The sequence below is a fragment of the Tachysurus vachellii genome, chromosome 15 (genome assembly GCF_030014155.1).
Source record: "Tachysurus vachellii isolate PV-2020 chromosome 15, HZAU_Pvac_v1, whole genome shotgun sequence".
NCBI lineage: Eukaryota > Metazoa > Chordata > Actinopteri > Siluriformes > Bagridae > Tachysurus > Tachysurus vachellii.
Window position 1 is genome coordinate 1,580,564 of NC_083474.1, and position 13,826 is coordinate 1,594,389.

The following is a 13,826-nucleotide window of genomic DNA, read 5'->3' on the forward strand; positions in this document are numbered from 1 at the left end:
AAATGTAAAAGTAATAAATTTTGAATTTTCATTCCACTTAAATATTAACGAACCTAAATAACTAGTGAGTTGATTATTATTATTATTATTATTATATTACTTTAATTATTATTCATTCATTCATCTTCTACCGCTTATCCGAACTACCTCGGGTCACGGGGAGCCTGTGCCTATCTCAGGCGTCATCGGGCATCAAGGCAGGATACACCCTGGATGGAGTGCCAACCCATCGCAGGGCACACACACACACTCTCATTCACTCACACAATCACACACTACGGACAATTTTCCAGAGATGCCAATCAACCTACCATGCATGTCTTTGGACCGGGGGAGGAAACCGGAGTACCCGGAGGAAACCCCCGAGGCACGGGGAGAACATGCAAACTCCACACACACAAGGCGGAGGCGGGAATCGAACCCCCACCTTGGTGGTGTGAGGCGAACGTGCTAACCACTAAGCCACCGTGCCCCCCCCTTTAATTATTATTAAAGTTAATTATTTTAAGTTTTCTAAAGAATTTCATTTCCCTTATACCTAAACTTGACATCTATCACAAGACAAAATACTGAGAAAAAAATATAGAGAAAATACTGTTCTGTGTGTCAGGTGTTCTATCAGAAGAGCCAAACAAGGGAGCACACACACCTTGGAGAAACTCAGAGGGGAAATTTGCTAGCCGTGTTCTCCGTCTCAACAACAACCTTTTATCAAACACGACCGGACTCATGGAGACACTGTCTGATTTATTCGTCGAGCCAAAACGAATCGCCTGGCTCGACCTGTCCTTCAACAACATCACACACATTCATCCGGTACACGCACTCACTCACACACACACACACACATATTAATCTCATTTCCTACAAGGTTTTTTTTTTGTTGAATGGAAGCATTTTCTCTCAAATGAGTAAGAGGATTGAATTGTTTAAGCACTGGATCAAACAGAAAATGAACTTGATTCAGAATTGAACAGATGCCATCAAACACCATCTCTTCCTCCTAATCAGGTCCTCACTGAACTGGTGGAGTTGCGTGTCTTGTATCTCCATGGTAACTCGGTGTGTAATTTCTCTGAGGTGGACAAACTCGGGGCATTACCGCTCTTGCACACCATCACGCTACACGGGAACAATATAGAGACTCAACATGGCTACAGGTAAAGGTTAAAGGTCATACATCATAACCCGATACCAGACTGGCATTCAGGGCGACAAGTTTGAACCTTTATTTCTGTTTTTATTAGAAACTACGTGATCACCGTCCTTCCTCATCTGAAAATGATGGACTTCAGTGCAGTCACCAAACAGGAGCGAGTCATGGCCTACATCTGGCTAAGGCCCAGGAGGAGCCACAAAGCCAACCGGACCACAGAAAACATTTCAAAGAAATCGTTTACATTTAGAAGAAAGTAGATCATTCTATAGCACACTATACGATACGGACAAACATTTACGAACATCATCACACCCTTGCTCGGTTCTTCCTCACATCGCCATAACGTTCAATGCACACGACTGTACAGAATGTCTTCATTTGCTAGAATTACAATTTCCCTTCACACCGTTTCAGCACGAACACAATTCCAACATCTTAGTGGAAAGAATTTCCAGAAGCATATTATAAAAGCGTAGGAGAACGAATCTGGAAACGAAACGTTCAACAAACACACACGGGCGTACAGTTTATACGGTGTAAGACCATCAATGGTCTGAGAAGGATCTAAAAAAGGAAGTCATTTTGTGGTGCAGTGAGTGAAATGAGACCATGTTTGTGTTTTAAAGCTAGTAAATAACAATAAATATAAAATATACAACATTTAAGACACATTTAAGATTTCAGAAATGTTTGAAAGTAAAATAAAATTATGGTTGTATTTTTTAACGTTTTGCAGACTTTAGAGTTTTTAAAGTTTTATGGTTGTGTAAAATAATAAATGTTTATATTTGTTACACACCAAAAAAGACTTTTACACGTGGTTTATTTAAATACCGGAAGTAGTTCTGTTTCCGGAAAATTCTATAATGGCGGAAGTCGTCATGTTGTTGCCTGGAGTTCGCAGGAAGACGTCATGTGACTCTCCTTAACGCGAGCAGAAACATTCTAGAGTTCAGGATTTACAATAAACAGGATTTATTTTAAACTTCTATATTTTAGAGGTCTGTACAAGCGGAAGTGAGCTCGAGCTGCAATGGGGTGTTGTTACAGCAATGAGAGTGAAACACCAGAGCAGGTAACTGTGTGTTAGCATGTTAGCATCTTAGCATCACAAACACCTGGATAAACACCTGTGTATAAGACGTGTGTGCGTGTAAAGTACGTGTTTAATAAACCTCCCGGCTGTAGAAATATTATACTGATGTATGCTGTGGTTTCTACAGCAGTCGCTCTGTAAATATGGAGTTTGTTCGGTTTGTGATTTGTTTAAAAAGAACTCACAAGCTGGATGTGAGGCAATAAATGTTTGCACTTTTTGTTCTGGAAGGAGAAATAATTCCTGTAGAGATTCGTCATGTATTTTGGACGTCATATTTGCAAAGTGCTGTTGAAGTGGATTTTTATTTCTGCGCATGCGCAACATAAAGGAACCCGTTCACAAATACATGGGTTCGCTGTAGGGCACTTGTTTAAGTGTCCCAGCTAGTTTTAGTGTCCCAAAATGTTTGCACGTAAGATTCCTAATCACTCTTATCTTTCTTTAGGTGATTTAGGCTAAAGCTAGAACACACTACACTTTGTCCCTGATGCAAACACACGTTATAGTGCACTGGTTTAGGGAACAGTGAGGATCTGTTTCTATATAAAGGTTTAGGACAGTCACAGGAACGTGACTCACTGTAAAACATGCTGCCAACAACACAGTTAGTGCACAGTGTAGGGAACTGTGTGGCTTTTAGTACACAACGACGGTGGTGGGTGAATGTTTGTGTGTGGGGGGTGGGTGAGTGTTTGTGTGTGGGGGTGTGTGTGAGAGTGTGGGGGTGAATGTTTGTGTGAGGGTGTGGGGCTTAGAGTGTGGGGGTGTGTGTAAGAGTGTGGGGGTGAGTGTTTGTGTGTGGGGGTGAGTGTTTGTGTGTGGGGGTGAGTGTTTGTGTGGGGATGTGAGTGTGTGTGTGTGGGGGGGAGGTTCTTTGGGGTGGGGCTGGGATATGTTTAAGGCTGTGTATCAAACACTAGTCTTTAACAGGAAAGCTAAAGATGTCCTAAACCTTCTGGTTAGAAAAGGCAGATTTTGGGACAAAGCTATTGTTACATATTGGGGGAAAAAAAGCAGGGACACTAAAACAAATCCAGCGTTTGGGACGGACCAAAACCACAGTGCTATTCCCTGTTAGTGTGTAGTGAATGCGGATGCAGTGGATGTTAATTCTGGGCCTCCGATGCTTTACTACTAACTAATTTAAATGAATCGTGAAATATCAAATTTTATGTCCCGCTCGACAGGATGGAGACGAGCGCAAGCCACTGATCCCGCACCCAAACCCGGACAGCAAACCGCCAAACGGGACGGAGCGGAACCCGGCCAACATCTCGTCCACACGCACAGATGAGCAGGCTCTGCTGTCAATCATCAACAAGACCGCACAGTGAGACACACACACACACACACACACACACACACAGCTGTCAAGTCACCAGTGTTACAGGAAACATAAACTTAATTATCTTTTCCTTTATGTCTAGGAACATTATTGATGTTTCGGCTGCAGACTCACAGGGAATGGAGCAACATGAGTACATGGACAAAGCCAGGCAATACAGGTGGAACATCTATATTGGGTCTAACAAAAAAGTGAAACAAACACGAATAAGAGAATAAAAGTATAATAAAGCCTTAATGTTGAGATGACCACATGACTGCTAGTCAATCCCTGCCCTTGTCACTCTGTACGTTAACACACACCCCATCTTTTGTGTGGCAGCACGAAGCTGGCGTTGTTGAGCAGTACGCTGAGTCAGAAGAAGCCGCCTCCTCTGCCCTCCCTCACCTCCCAACCTCACCAAGTGCTTGCCAGTGACCTAGTGCCCAACTCTGACATCCAGCAGGTATATACATACACACACACACACACACACACACACGCGGTAGGTGCAGCGTGTTAATTCGCGTCTCTTTCTTGCAGGTGTGTAAGGTGGCGGCATACGCCTACAGTGCCATCTCACAGATCAAGGTGGACGCCAAAGAAGAGCTGGTGGTGCAGTTTGCTATCCCATGATCCTCCTCTCCCATGACCTCTTCCCACCCTCCCAAACTCTTTCCTCATGCCCCTCTTTTTTTTAGCTAACTACTCAAACAGAGATGATAAGCCCCGCCTCTCGCTCGTCCCTCATTCAATCCGACACGCCTCCTCTGAACGCCGAAAGCTAGTTTGGTTCTCAGTCATCCAATCAGAGGTTTAGCATTAATGCTAAAGGTCAACAGTGACACCTTTGCATTCCAGTGTGTCAGGGTTTATCGCAGTTAGAACCGTGATCTTTCCCTCCGTCATGACGACGGCTCTGTCCGAGTCTTCGTTCCTCTCGACACTTTGTGCACGAACGCTGAAAGCCGGAGAACAGATCTGTGCTGACATTTTGTTCCAGTTCTTTATGACTCTTTGTATATAAAAGGCCGACGCTCTAAACTTAATCCTCAGCTGTATCGCCTTGTCCAATCAGATGCATCCCTAAAGCTAAAAGTTTAGCATTTAATATCCCAGATGTGATCCACAGCTGCTTCTCCATTAACTTTTACAAAAAAAAAAAAACCCACTAAAGGTCTAAAGCACTGACGGTTTGTTTGGTCGTGTGTCGTGACGGTTGCCGTTCGAGCGTATTTTCTTTCCTGAAAAGCCGAACTCTATTTGTTTTGTATAACTGATGTCCTTTCCTTGGCTTTAGTGCTTTATTTTATTTTTTTTATTTTGTTCACCTCCCAGTTTTCACGCACATCCCCTGCCACATGTCATCGACGAAGCAGAGAAGGCGAAGGATAAAACGAGCACCGCGCACACGCACAAAAGTGCGGTTCACTCGCTCTTTCGTGCACTTGAGCTCACAGACACCCCCTGATTGTCTGGTGTCAGGTGAGATTGGGATTTGACCTCGTGAGCTCCTAATAATATGCTAAACATTTTTCTGTTGCTGCTCAGGAACTTTTTACAGAGCTTTAGAATGTTCTAATCACTCCAGCTTAATTAGCATATTCTAATAGTCTGTGAATATTTATTTTTAAGTCTCAACCGGTGTCAAGGGTTTTGTCTCTTAAACCCCAGTAATGTGCATTTTTTGAATATTCATGAGTCAGAACTGATGATAATTGGGCCATGCATTATAGATTTTACACGAATGGAAAGGAGGAACTAAGAGAGGGCGGAGTCTTTTTGTAACGGATGTTAATTAGTTCGGACGGAGAGGGGAAAGCTGATTGGATCGTGTTTTTTGGATCATGCCTTCATTAGCATATTCCAGAAGAGAACTGGAGCAGATGGAGATGGAGCCTTTTCTCTGAGGATGATTTGCAGCAATGATTTTTTTTTTAAATCTTCTTTCGAGCGTTTGCCAATTTCCTGATGTTTATGAGTTTATTCTTAATAAGTTATAGTAAAACTCTTGAACAGCAGAGAGGAGGTGGGGAGTCTTTTCCGGAGAGAGGGGGCGGGGCTAAAACCGGCTATTTGATGTACATGATTTTCGGCATGTATATGCCTTTAACGTGTGTGTGTGTGTGTGTGTGTGTGTGTGTGTGTGTGTGTGTGTGTGTGTGTGTGTGTGTGTGTGTGGAGGGAGAAGCTTTGATCAGCCGATATCGTTACGCACGTGCCAATAATCTGATCTAATATTGCGGTAAAATTTTATCAAATCATTTGGCTGCACATACGATTCAGTACATGACTCATTATGCTTTGTACTTCTCCATGGAATCACGGATAACCACGTGAAATTCAGTGTTCTATCTCATGGTATTTTATTAAAGATTACTGGCACGTGCGCAAACCCCATGAAGTACATCACTGACTGTTGGACGTCCTTTCCATAATCACAATTATTTATTTTTTTCTTTTAATGTATTTATGTGGGCTGACACACACACGCGCGTGTGTGTGTATACACGTTCACCATGTCACGAAAGGGACTGAACACACTGTAGCAGTTGTGTGTGTGTGTGTTTTTTGCTTTGTTGCTCTTGGCTTTCTTTTGTTCTGTTCATGCATCTCACAGCGTTGGTTTCTGTAGCCTAGAACCAAATTGTTTGATTTCAATACTGTTAATACCTGCATTTATTTTGTTGTTGAAAAGAAGCATTAAAGACTTGTATAAAGAAATATCATCTCTGTCACGTGATCCTTTGGATGTATGTTCTGTGCTGCAGAATGTCCACTAACTCTGTGTCCAAATCCATCTGTTTTGTTGAGAGATGATTAAAAACGTTCCTCAGGGCTCCAGCTTCCTTCCTGTTGTTCCGTGACAGCAGAGAAACCTTTTCATTTGATTTGTACAATAAACACTGTCACAAGGAGGCTTTACATGAATACAGCTACTCATTCATGCACTTTATTAACATGTCTATGTTTATTCATTTATGCAAATGGGTTATCAGCCAATCATGTGGAAGCAGGACAGTGTGTAAATTTATACAGGTACAGAATAAGAATGGACTGGAGAACAAAAAGCATCCTGTGAGCTGTGATTCCTTGTCGATTAGAGCGATCAGAGGAGAACGTCCAGTAATATGAGAGAGAGAGGGAGAGAGAGAATAAATCATGTTCCAATCCAGAGTAGGTGTGTGTGTGTGTGTGTGTGTGTGTGTAAGAGTGTGTTCAGGTTGACTGACAGCAGCTGTAATCTACATACATCTTCCCATTCCCATGGTATGGATTTTATCAGTCTGGGACTCCTTGGGTCTCTGCGCTGAAGGCTGGCAGCCACAGGTGTGTGTGTGTGTGTGTGTGTGTGTGTGTGTGAGAGAGAGAGAGAGAAGTATAAAGGCTAGAGGCTGTTGCCATGCAGAGTGAGTTTAAGGTTTGTAACAGGATCCTTAAAGTTTCTGCTCACCACCTGTTGAAGCTGGGAAGTCATAAACACATCGAGATCCAGTCCCACTGAAGGGTTTAAATCGTTAAGAGAAACTTTATAGTCCTGCAGAACACCGATAAAACCTGCAGTGTGTTCGCTTCATTGAAAGCAAGAATAAGCTAACATGAAGAAGCAGATAAATAAATAAATAAATCTTTATAACTCAAACTTGAGCATCTACAATCATTACTACACTCTGACCACAAAACACGCGTTAAACATGTCGCTCATTTGGGTGCAAGGTTTACTGTTTAATACATTTTGTATTGTGTTTCAAGAGTTCTTATATAAGATTCACTTTAAAATATTGCCTTTTCTTCAGAAAATAATTTTATTTAATAATTGCAGTATGGATTAGATTGTTACACCACTAACTGTTAATACTTTTTTAAGGTTTCTTGTGTTTTAATTTTTCATACAGTAATATGGGTATTTTTGTATTTCTTTGCCAGAAACAAATAAATCGTAATAACTAAGCGAGTTGTTTACATTCTTTAGTTTTAAAGGTAGAAAAGAACACAGATATGGGATCGGTATCGGTCGTTACTGGAAAACGCTGGTATCGGAATCTGATCGGAAGAGAAAAAGTGGTATCGGTGCATCCCTAGTCTATACACATGACCTGTTTCCCTGTGCGATAAATATGATGATGCACACGTGTAAAGTTTAATTTTTAAAACACAAAAACAGACAGACAGACCAGGTCTATCACCGTTACCAGAGGATGTTAACAATTGTGACATTTGGTTTCAAAATCAGTTGTTAAACATGACGTGTTTTTGTGTGTCTAAAAAAGCTCCTCCTGAAAACATCTCAGAAAATAAAGAGTTATTAGAAGATGTTGTGTTGTGGTGTGTTGTGGTGTGGTCTGTTGGGGTGTGGTGTGGTGTGTTGTGTTGTGGTCTGTTGTGTTGTGGTGTGTTGTGGTCTGTTGTGTTGTGGTGTGTTGTAGTGTGTTGTGTTGTGGTCTGTTGGGGTGTGGTGTGTTGTGTTGTGGTGTGTTGTGTTGTGTTGTGGTGTGTTGTAGTGTGTTGTGTTGTGGTCTGTTGTGTTGTGGTGTGTTGTAGTGTGTTGTGGTGTGTTGTGTTGTGTTGTGTTGTGGTGTGTTGTGTTGTGGTGTGTTGTAGTGTGTTGTGGTGTGTTGTGTTGTGTTGTGTTGTGGTGTGTTGTGTTGTGGTGTGTTGTAGTGTGTTGTGTTGTGTTGTGGTGTGTTGTAGTGTGTTGTGTTGTGGTGTGTTGTAGTGTGTTGTGGTGTGGTGTGTTGTTTTGTGTTGTGGTGTGGTGTGTTGTTTTGTGTTGTGGTGTGTTGTGTTGTGGTGTGTTGTTTTGTGGTGTGGTGTGTTGTGTTGTTTTGTGTTGTTTTGTGGTGTGTTGTGGTGTGTAGTGTGTTGTGTTGTTTTGTGGTGTGTTGTTTTGTGTTGTGTTGTGGTGTGGTGTGTTGTGTTGTTTTGTGGTGTGTTGTGGTGTGTTGTGATGTGTTGTGTTGTGGTGTGTTGTGGTGTGGTGTGTTGTAGTGTGTTGTGGTGTGGTGTGTTGTGTTGTGTTGTGGTGTGTTGTGTTACCAAACTCAAACTTCAAAAACTAAACTTCATACACAGTATCATGAGCATCTCTGCTCTGCGGCCTGTGGTTCAGGAAGTGGTGACGCCAGGAAACTGTTTCAGTAGAGGATGAGGAAGTGTGAGAAATAAAATCACGGTACGATCTGTTTTACACGTGACACGTCCACAAACAGAAGTCAGACAGAAACAAGAGCGGCGACGGGTTTCAGAATGTTAATAGCCGTAGGATATAAAACTCTGAACCTGTATAAAGTTCCACTAAAAATGCAATTAATTCAATTTCAAATTTTACACACATAGTGCACACAAACACAAACACAAACACAAACACAAACACAAACACAAACAGAAACAGATTTATTACCAGCTGTGTTTTCACATGCGTGGAATTTGTTTTAGTGACAGAAGCTCCACAGTGTAACAGAATGACATACAATGTGGACAATTTGTATGTACAAATGTACAAGTGTGAAATGTGCAAATGAAATATAAATAGTATGTGTTTTAAGTAAATGTAAGAATTTTAAGTAATGTGTAAAAATAATGTGTGTTCTGTGTATATTAAGTGTTCATCAGATGGATTGCCTGAGGGAAGAAACTGTTCCTGTGTCTGTTCATTCTGGTGCTCAGGGCTCTGTAGCGTCGACCAGATGGCAACAGTTCGAAGAGTGAGTGTGCTGGATGTGAGGGGTCCAGAGTGAGGGAGTGTGCTGGATGTGAGGGGTCCAGAGTGAGGGAGTGTGCTGGATGTGAGGGGTCCAGAGTGAGGGAGTGTGCTGGATGTGAGGGGTCCAGAGTGAGGGAGTGTGCTGGATGTGAGGGGTCCAGAGTGAGGGAGTGTGCTGGATGTGAGGGGTCCAGAGTGAGGGAGTGTGCTGGATGTGAGGGGTCCAGAGTGATTGACTTTGCCCTTTTGCTCACTCTGGAGAAGTACAGATCTTGGACATCGGGGAGAGTTGTGCCAATGGTTCGCTCAGCAGTCCGGACTACCCTCTGTAGTCTTCTGAGGTCAGATTTGGTAGCTGAGCTGAACCAAACAGTCACTGAGGTGCAGAGGATGAATTCAATGATTGCAGTGTAGAACTGTTTCAGCAGATCCTGTGGCAGGTTGAACTTCCTCAGCTGGAAGTACAACCTCTGCTGAGCCTTTTTCAAAATGGAGTCTAAGTGAATGTCCCACTTCAGGTCCTGGGAGATTGTGGTTCCCAGGAATCTGAATGACTCCACTGCTGTCACAATGCTGTCCATGATGGTAAGTGGGGGGAGAGCAGGGGGGTTTCTCCTGACGTCCACTATCATCTCCACTGTCTTGAGCGCGTTCAGCTCCAGGTTGTTAAGACTGCACCAGACAGCCAGCCGTTCAACCTCCAGTCTGTAAGCAGACTCGTCACCGTCCTGGATGAGGCCGATCAGTGTGGTGTCGTCTGCAAACTTCAGGAGCTTGACAGAGGGGTCATTAGAAGAGCAGTGGGGAGAGGACACAACCCTGAGGAGCGCCAGTGCTGATGGTGCGGGTGCTGGATTTGAGTTTTCCCAGTCTCACTAGCTGCTGCCTGTCTGTCAGAAAGCTGGTGATCCACTGACAGACAGAGGAGGGCATGGAGAGCTGGGTTAATTTGGACTGGAGGAGTGATGGGATGATGGTGTTAAAGGCAGAGCTGAAGTCCACAAACAGGATCCTTGCATAAGTCCCTGGTCTGTCCAGATGCTGCAGAACATATTGCAGTCCCATATTGACTGCATCACTCACAGACCTGTTTGCCCTGTAGGCAAACTGCAGAGGGTCCAGTAAGGGTCCAGTGATGTCTTTGGGACGGGGATGATGGTGGAGCTTTTGAAGCATGAGGGGACTTCACACAGCTCCAGTGATCTGTTAAAGATCCGTGTGAAGATGGGGGCCAGCTGATCAGCACAGGTTTTCAGACAGGCTGGTGAAACGCTGTCTGGGCCTGGTGCCTTTCTTCTCTTGAGCTTCCTGAAGACCTGACACACATCATCTTCACTGAACTGAATTTTAGGTGTGGCGGAGTCGGGGTTTACAGGAGGTGTGAATTGGGCTTTTTCAAACCTGCAATAGAACTCGTTCAGGTCGTCTGCCAGTTGTTGATTCACCACAGTGCTGGGGGAATGTGTTGTGTAGCTGGTGATGGCTTTCAGACCTTTCCACACTGAAGCTGGGTCATTAGAGGAAAACCGAATCCGTAGCTTTTCAGAATAATTCCTCTTTGCCACTCTGATCTCCTGTTCCAGTGTGTATTTGGCCTGTTTGTCCATCTTTTTACAGTCCTTTATACAGGTCCAATGGTCCAATCATACACAATACGACATGTAGTGAAATGCTTCGTATGACTGTTCTAAAAAAAAAAAAGCCAACTGTAGAGAAAAGAACAAAATAAAGGAATAAATATAATGCACAGGTGAATACATATAAGAGGAAAACAAAATAAGTATATATATCAAAGAATATATCAAAGTAGATCAGTATAATAAAATATAATTTAACTTATAAAAATATAAAATATAGTCAGAAAAATATATAATTAGGAAAAAGAATATAATCAGAAACAAAGGTAGTGTAATCAAACATGTAGGCCCAGTGCTAGCTTCCCATTTTTCTGACCCCTGTTAAAGTAAAATGTTAAAGGTGGGGTGCACAATGTTTGAAAGCCAATGTGAAGTGACATACAGCTAAGTATGGTGACCCATACTCAGAATTCGTTCTCTGCATTTAACCCATCCAAAGTGCGGGAGGGGGGGTGTTCAGTGCCTTGCTCAAGTGCACCTAAGTCGTGGTATTTCCGGCCCGAGACTCGAACCCACAACCTTAAGCTTAGGAGTCAAACTCTCTAACCATTAGGCCACAACTTCCCTTGACATTTGAAATCACCTAGACAAACACACCCCAACCCAAATGGGTGTCACCCCTGTTTTAATAGCTCCGCCCACACATACATACGTAACCCAGGCAACTATTATGGCAGAACCTGCTGGGGCAGCTGGCCGAGGGGATATTTTTTATCAATAAATGAACTCAATGAGTAATACTATGGTAATACAAATGTCTTTTACCGTGATAGGTTTATCTCCGTTTCACGTGGAAGACAACGTTCAACACCTAGAACCAGAGGCAGCCGCCATGTCAATGTTTCAATCGCTTTCTGCTAAAGTCAGACATGTGCACTGAACAATCTCTCTGCTGCATATTGACAAGACACGCCCCTTTCTGCTCATTGGCTACATGTTTGTTTTGTTAGTCGCCCGACTCAGTTTTCTGAAGCATTTCTCAAACATCGTACACCTCGCCTTTAATGTAACAGGAACCTTTTTTAATGCCGGGCTTTTTTTTCTCCTGCATTTTATCATGGAAGTTAAAAAGGATAATGAATCCTTTTACCTCTTATAGACATCATTAGAACAAAATCACTGCAATGTTTCTGCTTTTCCTTTTCACGATCTTGAGAGTGATTTATAGTAAATAAATTCATTCATTCATTCATTCATTCATTCATCTTCTACCGCTTATCCGAACTACCTCGGGTCACGGGGAGCCTGTGCCTATCTCAGGCGTCATCGGGCATCAAGGCAGGATACACCCTGGACGGAGTGCCAACCCATCGCAGGGCACACACACACTCACATTCACTCACGCGATCACACACTAGGGACAATTTTCCAGAGATGCCAATCAACCTACCATGCATGTCTTTGGACCGGGGGAGGAAACCGGAGTACCCGGAGGAAACCCCCGAGGCATGGGGAGAACATGCAAACTCCGCGGGAATCGAACCCCAACCCTGGAGGTGTGAGGCGAACGTGCTAACCACTAAGCCACCGTGCCCCCCCTTGTAAATAAATTATTTCAACTAATTTTTTTTTTTTTTTAAAGTTACTGGACTTTTGACTTTGAAACTTTTCCCCTAAACAATAAATAATTAAGAAGAAATTGTATATTTGATGTTTTCTGTTAGCATAACAAACACGATGGGATAGTAATGTGTTAAAAATGGTCCTTTGCAATATATTACAGAATGTAAAAGAATTAATTTACAGATTCCTGATTACAAAATGAAAAAAAAAATCAATAAAAAAATGAACCCCCCAAAAAAACTCAATGGTGGACTTTAGTAATGTAAAATGTCTAATGTGTTTGGAGTGATTTCTGACAATCGGGTTAAGTGCACAATGAATGAAAGCAACAAAAAAAAAAAGAGAAAAAGAGAAAAAAAGAACTTTCAACTTTTATCTTAGATCCTGCAAAATTAAATCCATAAAATTAAAAGAGGGTGAAATATTGCGGCCATGGCAACCCACTAAGGCTAGAGTATGACTTAGATTTAAAATGTAGACTTAAACTGTAGACTTAAAATGAATACAATATTTACATAATTAAACAAAGTGCAATAAAAAAAAATAACAATTAATAAATAAATAAATAAACAAAATAAAATTCTGTTAAGAAATAATGTAAATAAAACATCGCCTGTACGTGATTCATTTCCGGCATCAGTGTGACGCGCATACTTCGAGTCCCTCATTGGCTCTTTTTGTCTTGTGCCACCCAATGAACCACCGAGTGTTTATCTACGTCACATTTCCAGACATCCAATCAGATGCCAAAACGCTCCCGATTGGCGCGTGCTGCGGTTTGAAAATCCGTGCATGAAGACAGTTAACGGACAATAATAAGAACTAATGTGCAGTTTTTAAGTCTTGTGGAGTCAGAAGGTGAGTTAAAAAAAGTTTATTTACACTTATATTATATTATATTATATTATATTATATTATATTATATTATATTATATGTGACTGTCAGGTAGAACACATTATATTATATTATATTATATTATATTATATTATATTATATTATATGTGACTGTCAGGTAGAACACATATTATGTGACTGTTGTTTTAAAGCGAACGGCGTGTTTGTTAGTCATTTTACACACTGTATTGTTTTTGTAAAACAACTGGCTGGTTTATATTAGTAACAAATAACTAGATAAATTTAGATAAAAATAGATATTTTGTGTCATGAACAAACTTTATAGTTGTGTTTAATAACTATTAAAAATGTAACTTTAACTAAGAATCTCCGTTGTAGTAACATATGCGCTTATATACAGTGTTTTACGGTAATCACAACGTTTAGAGGAAAAACTTCTTTTTCGTTTTTATTTTTAAATTAATTTTATATATTATCATTATTA

General features: G+C 41.7%; 3 protein-coding genes across 3 annotated transcripts in view; all 3 read left to right on the forward strand.

Annotated features, from left to right (window-relative positions):
* Nucleotides 1–1,946, forward strand: part of lrrc51 (leucine rich repeat containing 51) — a 2,605-nt gene extending 659 nt beyond the window's left edge. Inside the window, exons 2-4 of the mRNA XM_060888306.1 lie at nucleotides 611–816; nucleotides 1,012–1,160; nucleotides 1,248–1,946. Of these exons, the coding sequence (XP_060744289.1) occupies nucleotides 611–816; nucleotides 1,012–1,160; nucleotides 1,248–1,416 (524 nt within the window). The 3' untranslated portion in view covers nucleotides 1,417–1,946. The remainder of the gene's footprint in view (nucleotides 1–610; nucleotides 817–1,011; nucleotides 1,161–1,247) is intronic.
* A 95-nt stretch (nucleotides 1,947–2,041) lies between these two features.
* On the forward strand, nucleotides 2,042–6,306 carry lamtor1 (late endosomal/lysosomal adaptor, MAPK and MTOR activator 1). The gene is made up of 5 exons (XM_060888477.1): nucleotides 2,042–2,234; nucleotides 3,446–3,588; nucleotides 3,686–3,763; nucleotides 3,925–4,048; nucleotides 4,126–6,306. The coding sequence occupies exons 1-5, from the start codon at nucleotides 2,193–2,195 to the stop codon at nucleotides 4,216–4,218; spliced, it is 480 nt and encodes a 159-aa protein (XP_060744460.1). The 5' UTR covers nucleotides 2,042–2,192; the 3' UTR covers nucleotides 4,219–6,306.
* Nucleotides 6,307–13,324: 7,018 nt separating this feature from the next.
* numa1 (nuclear mitotic apparatus protein 1) overlaps nucleotides 13,325–13,826 on the forward strand; it is a 30,722-nt gene continuing 30,220 nt past the window's right edge. Inside the window, exon 1 of the mRNA XM_060888875.1 lies at nucleotides 13,325–13,344. The gene's annotated coding sequence lies outside the window, so the exon portion shown is untranslated. The remainder of the gene's footprint in view (nucleotides 13,345–13,826) is intronic.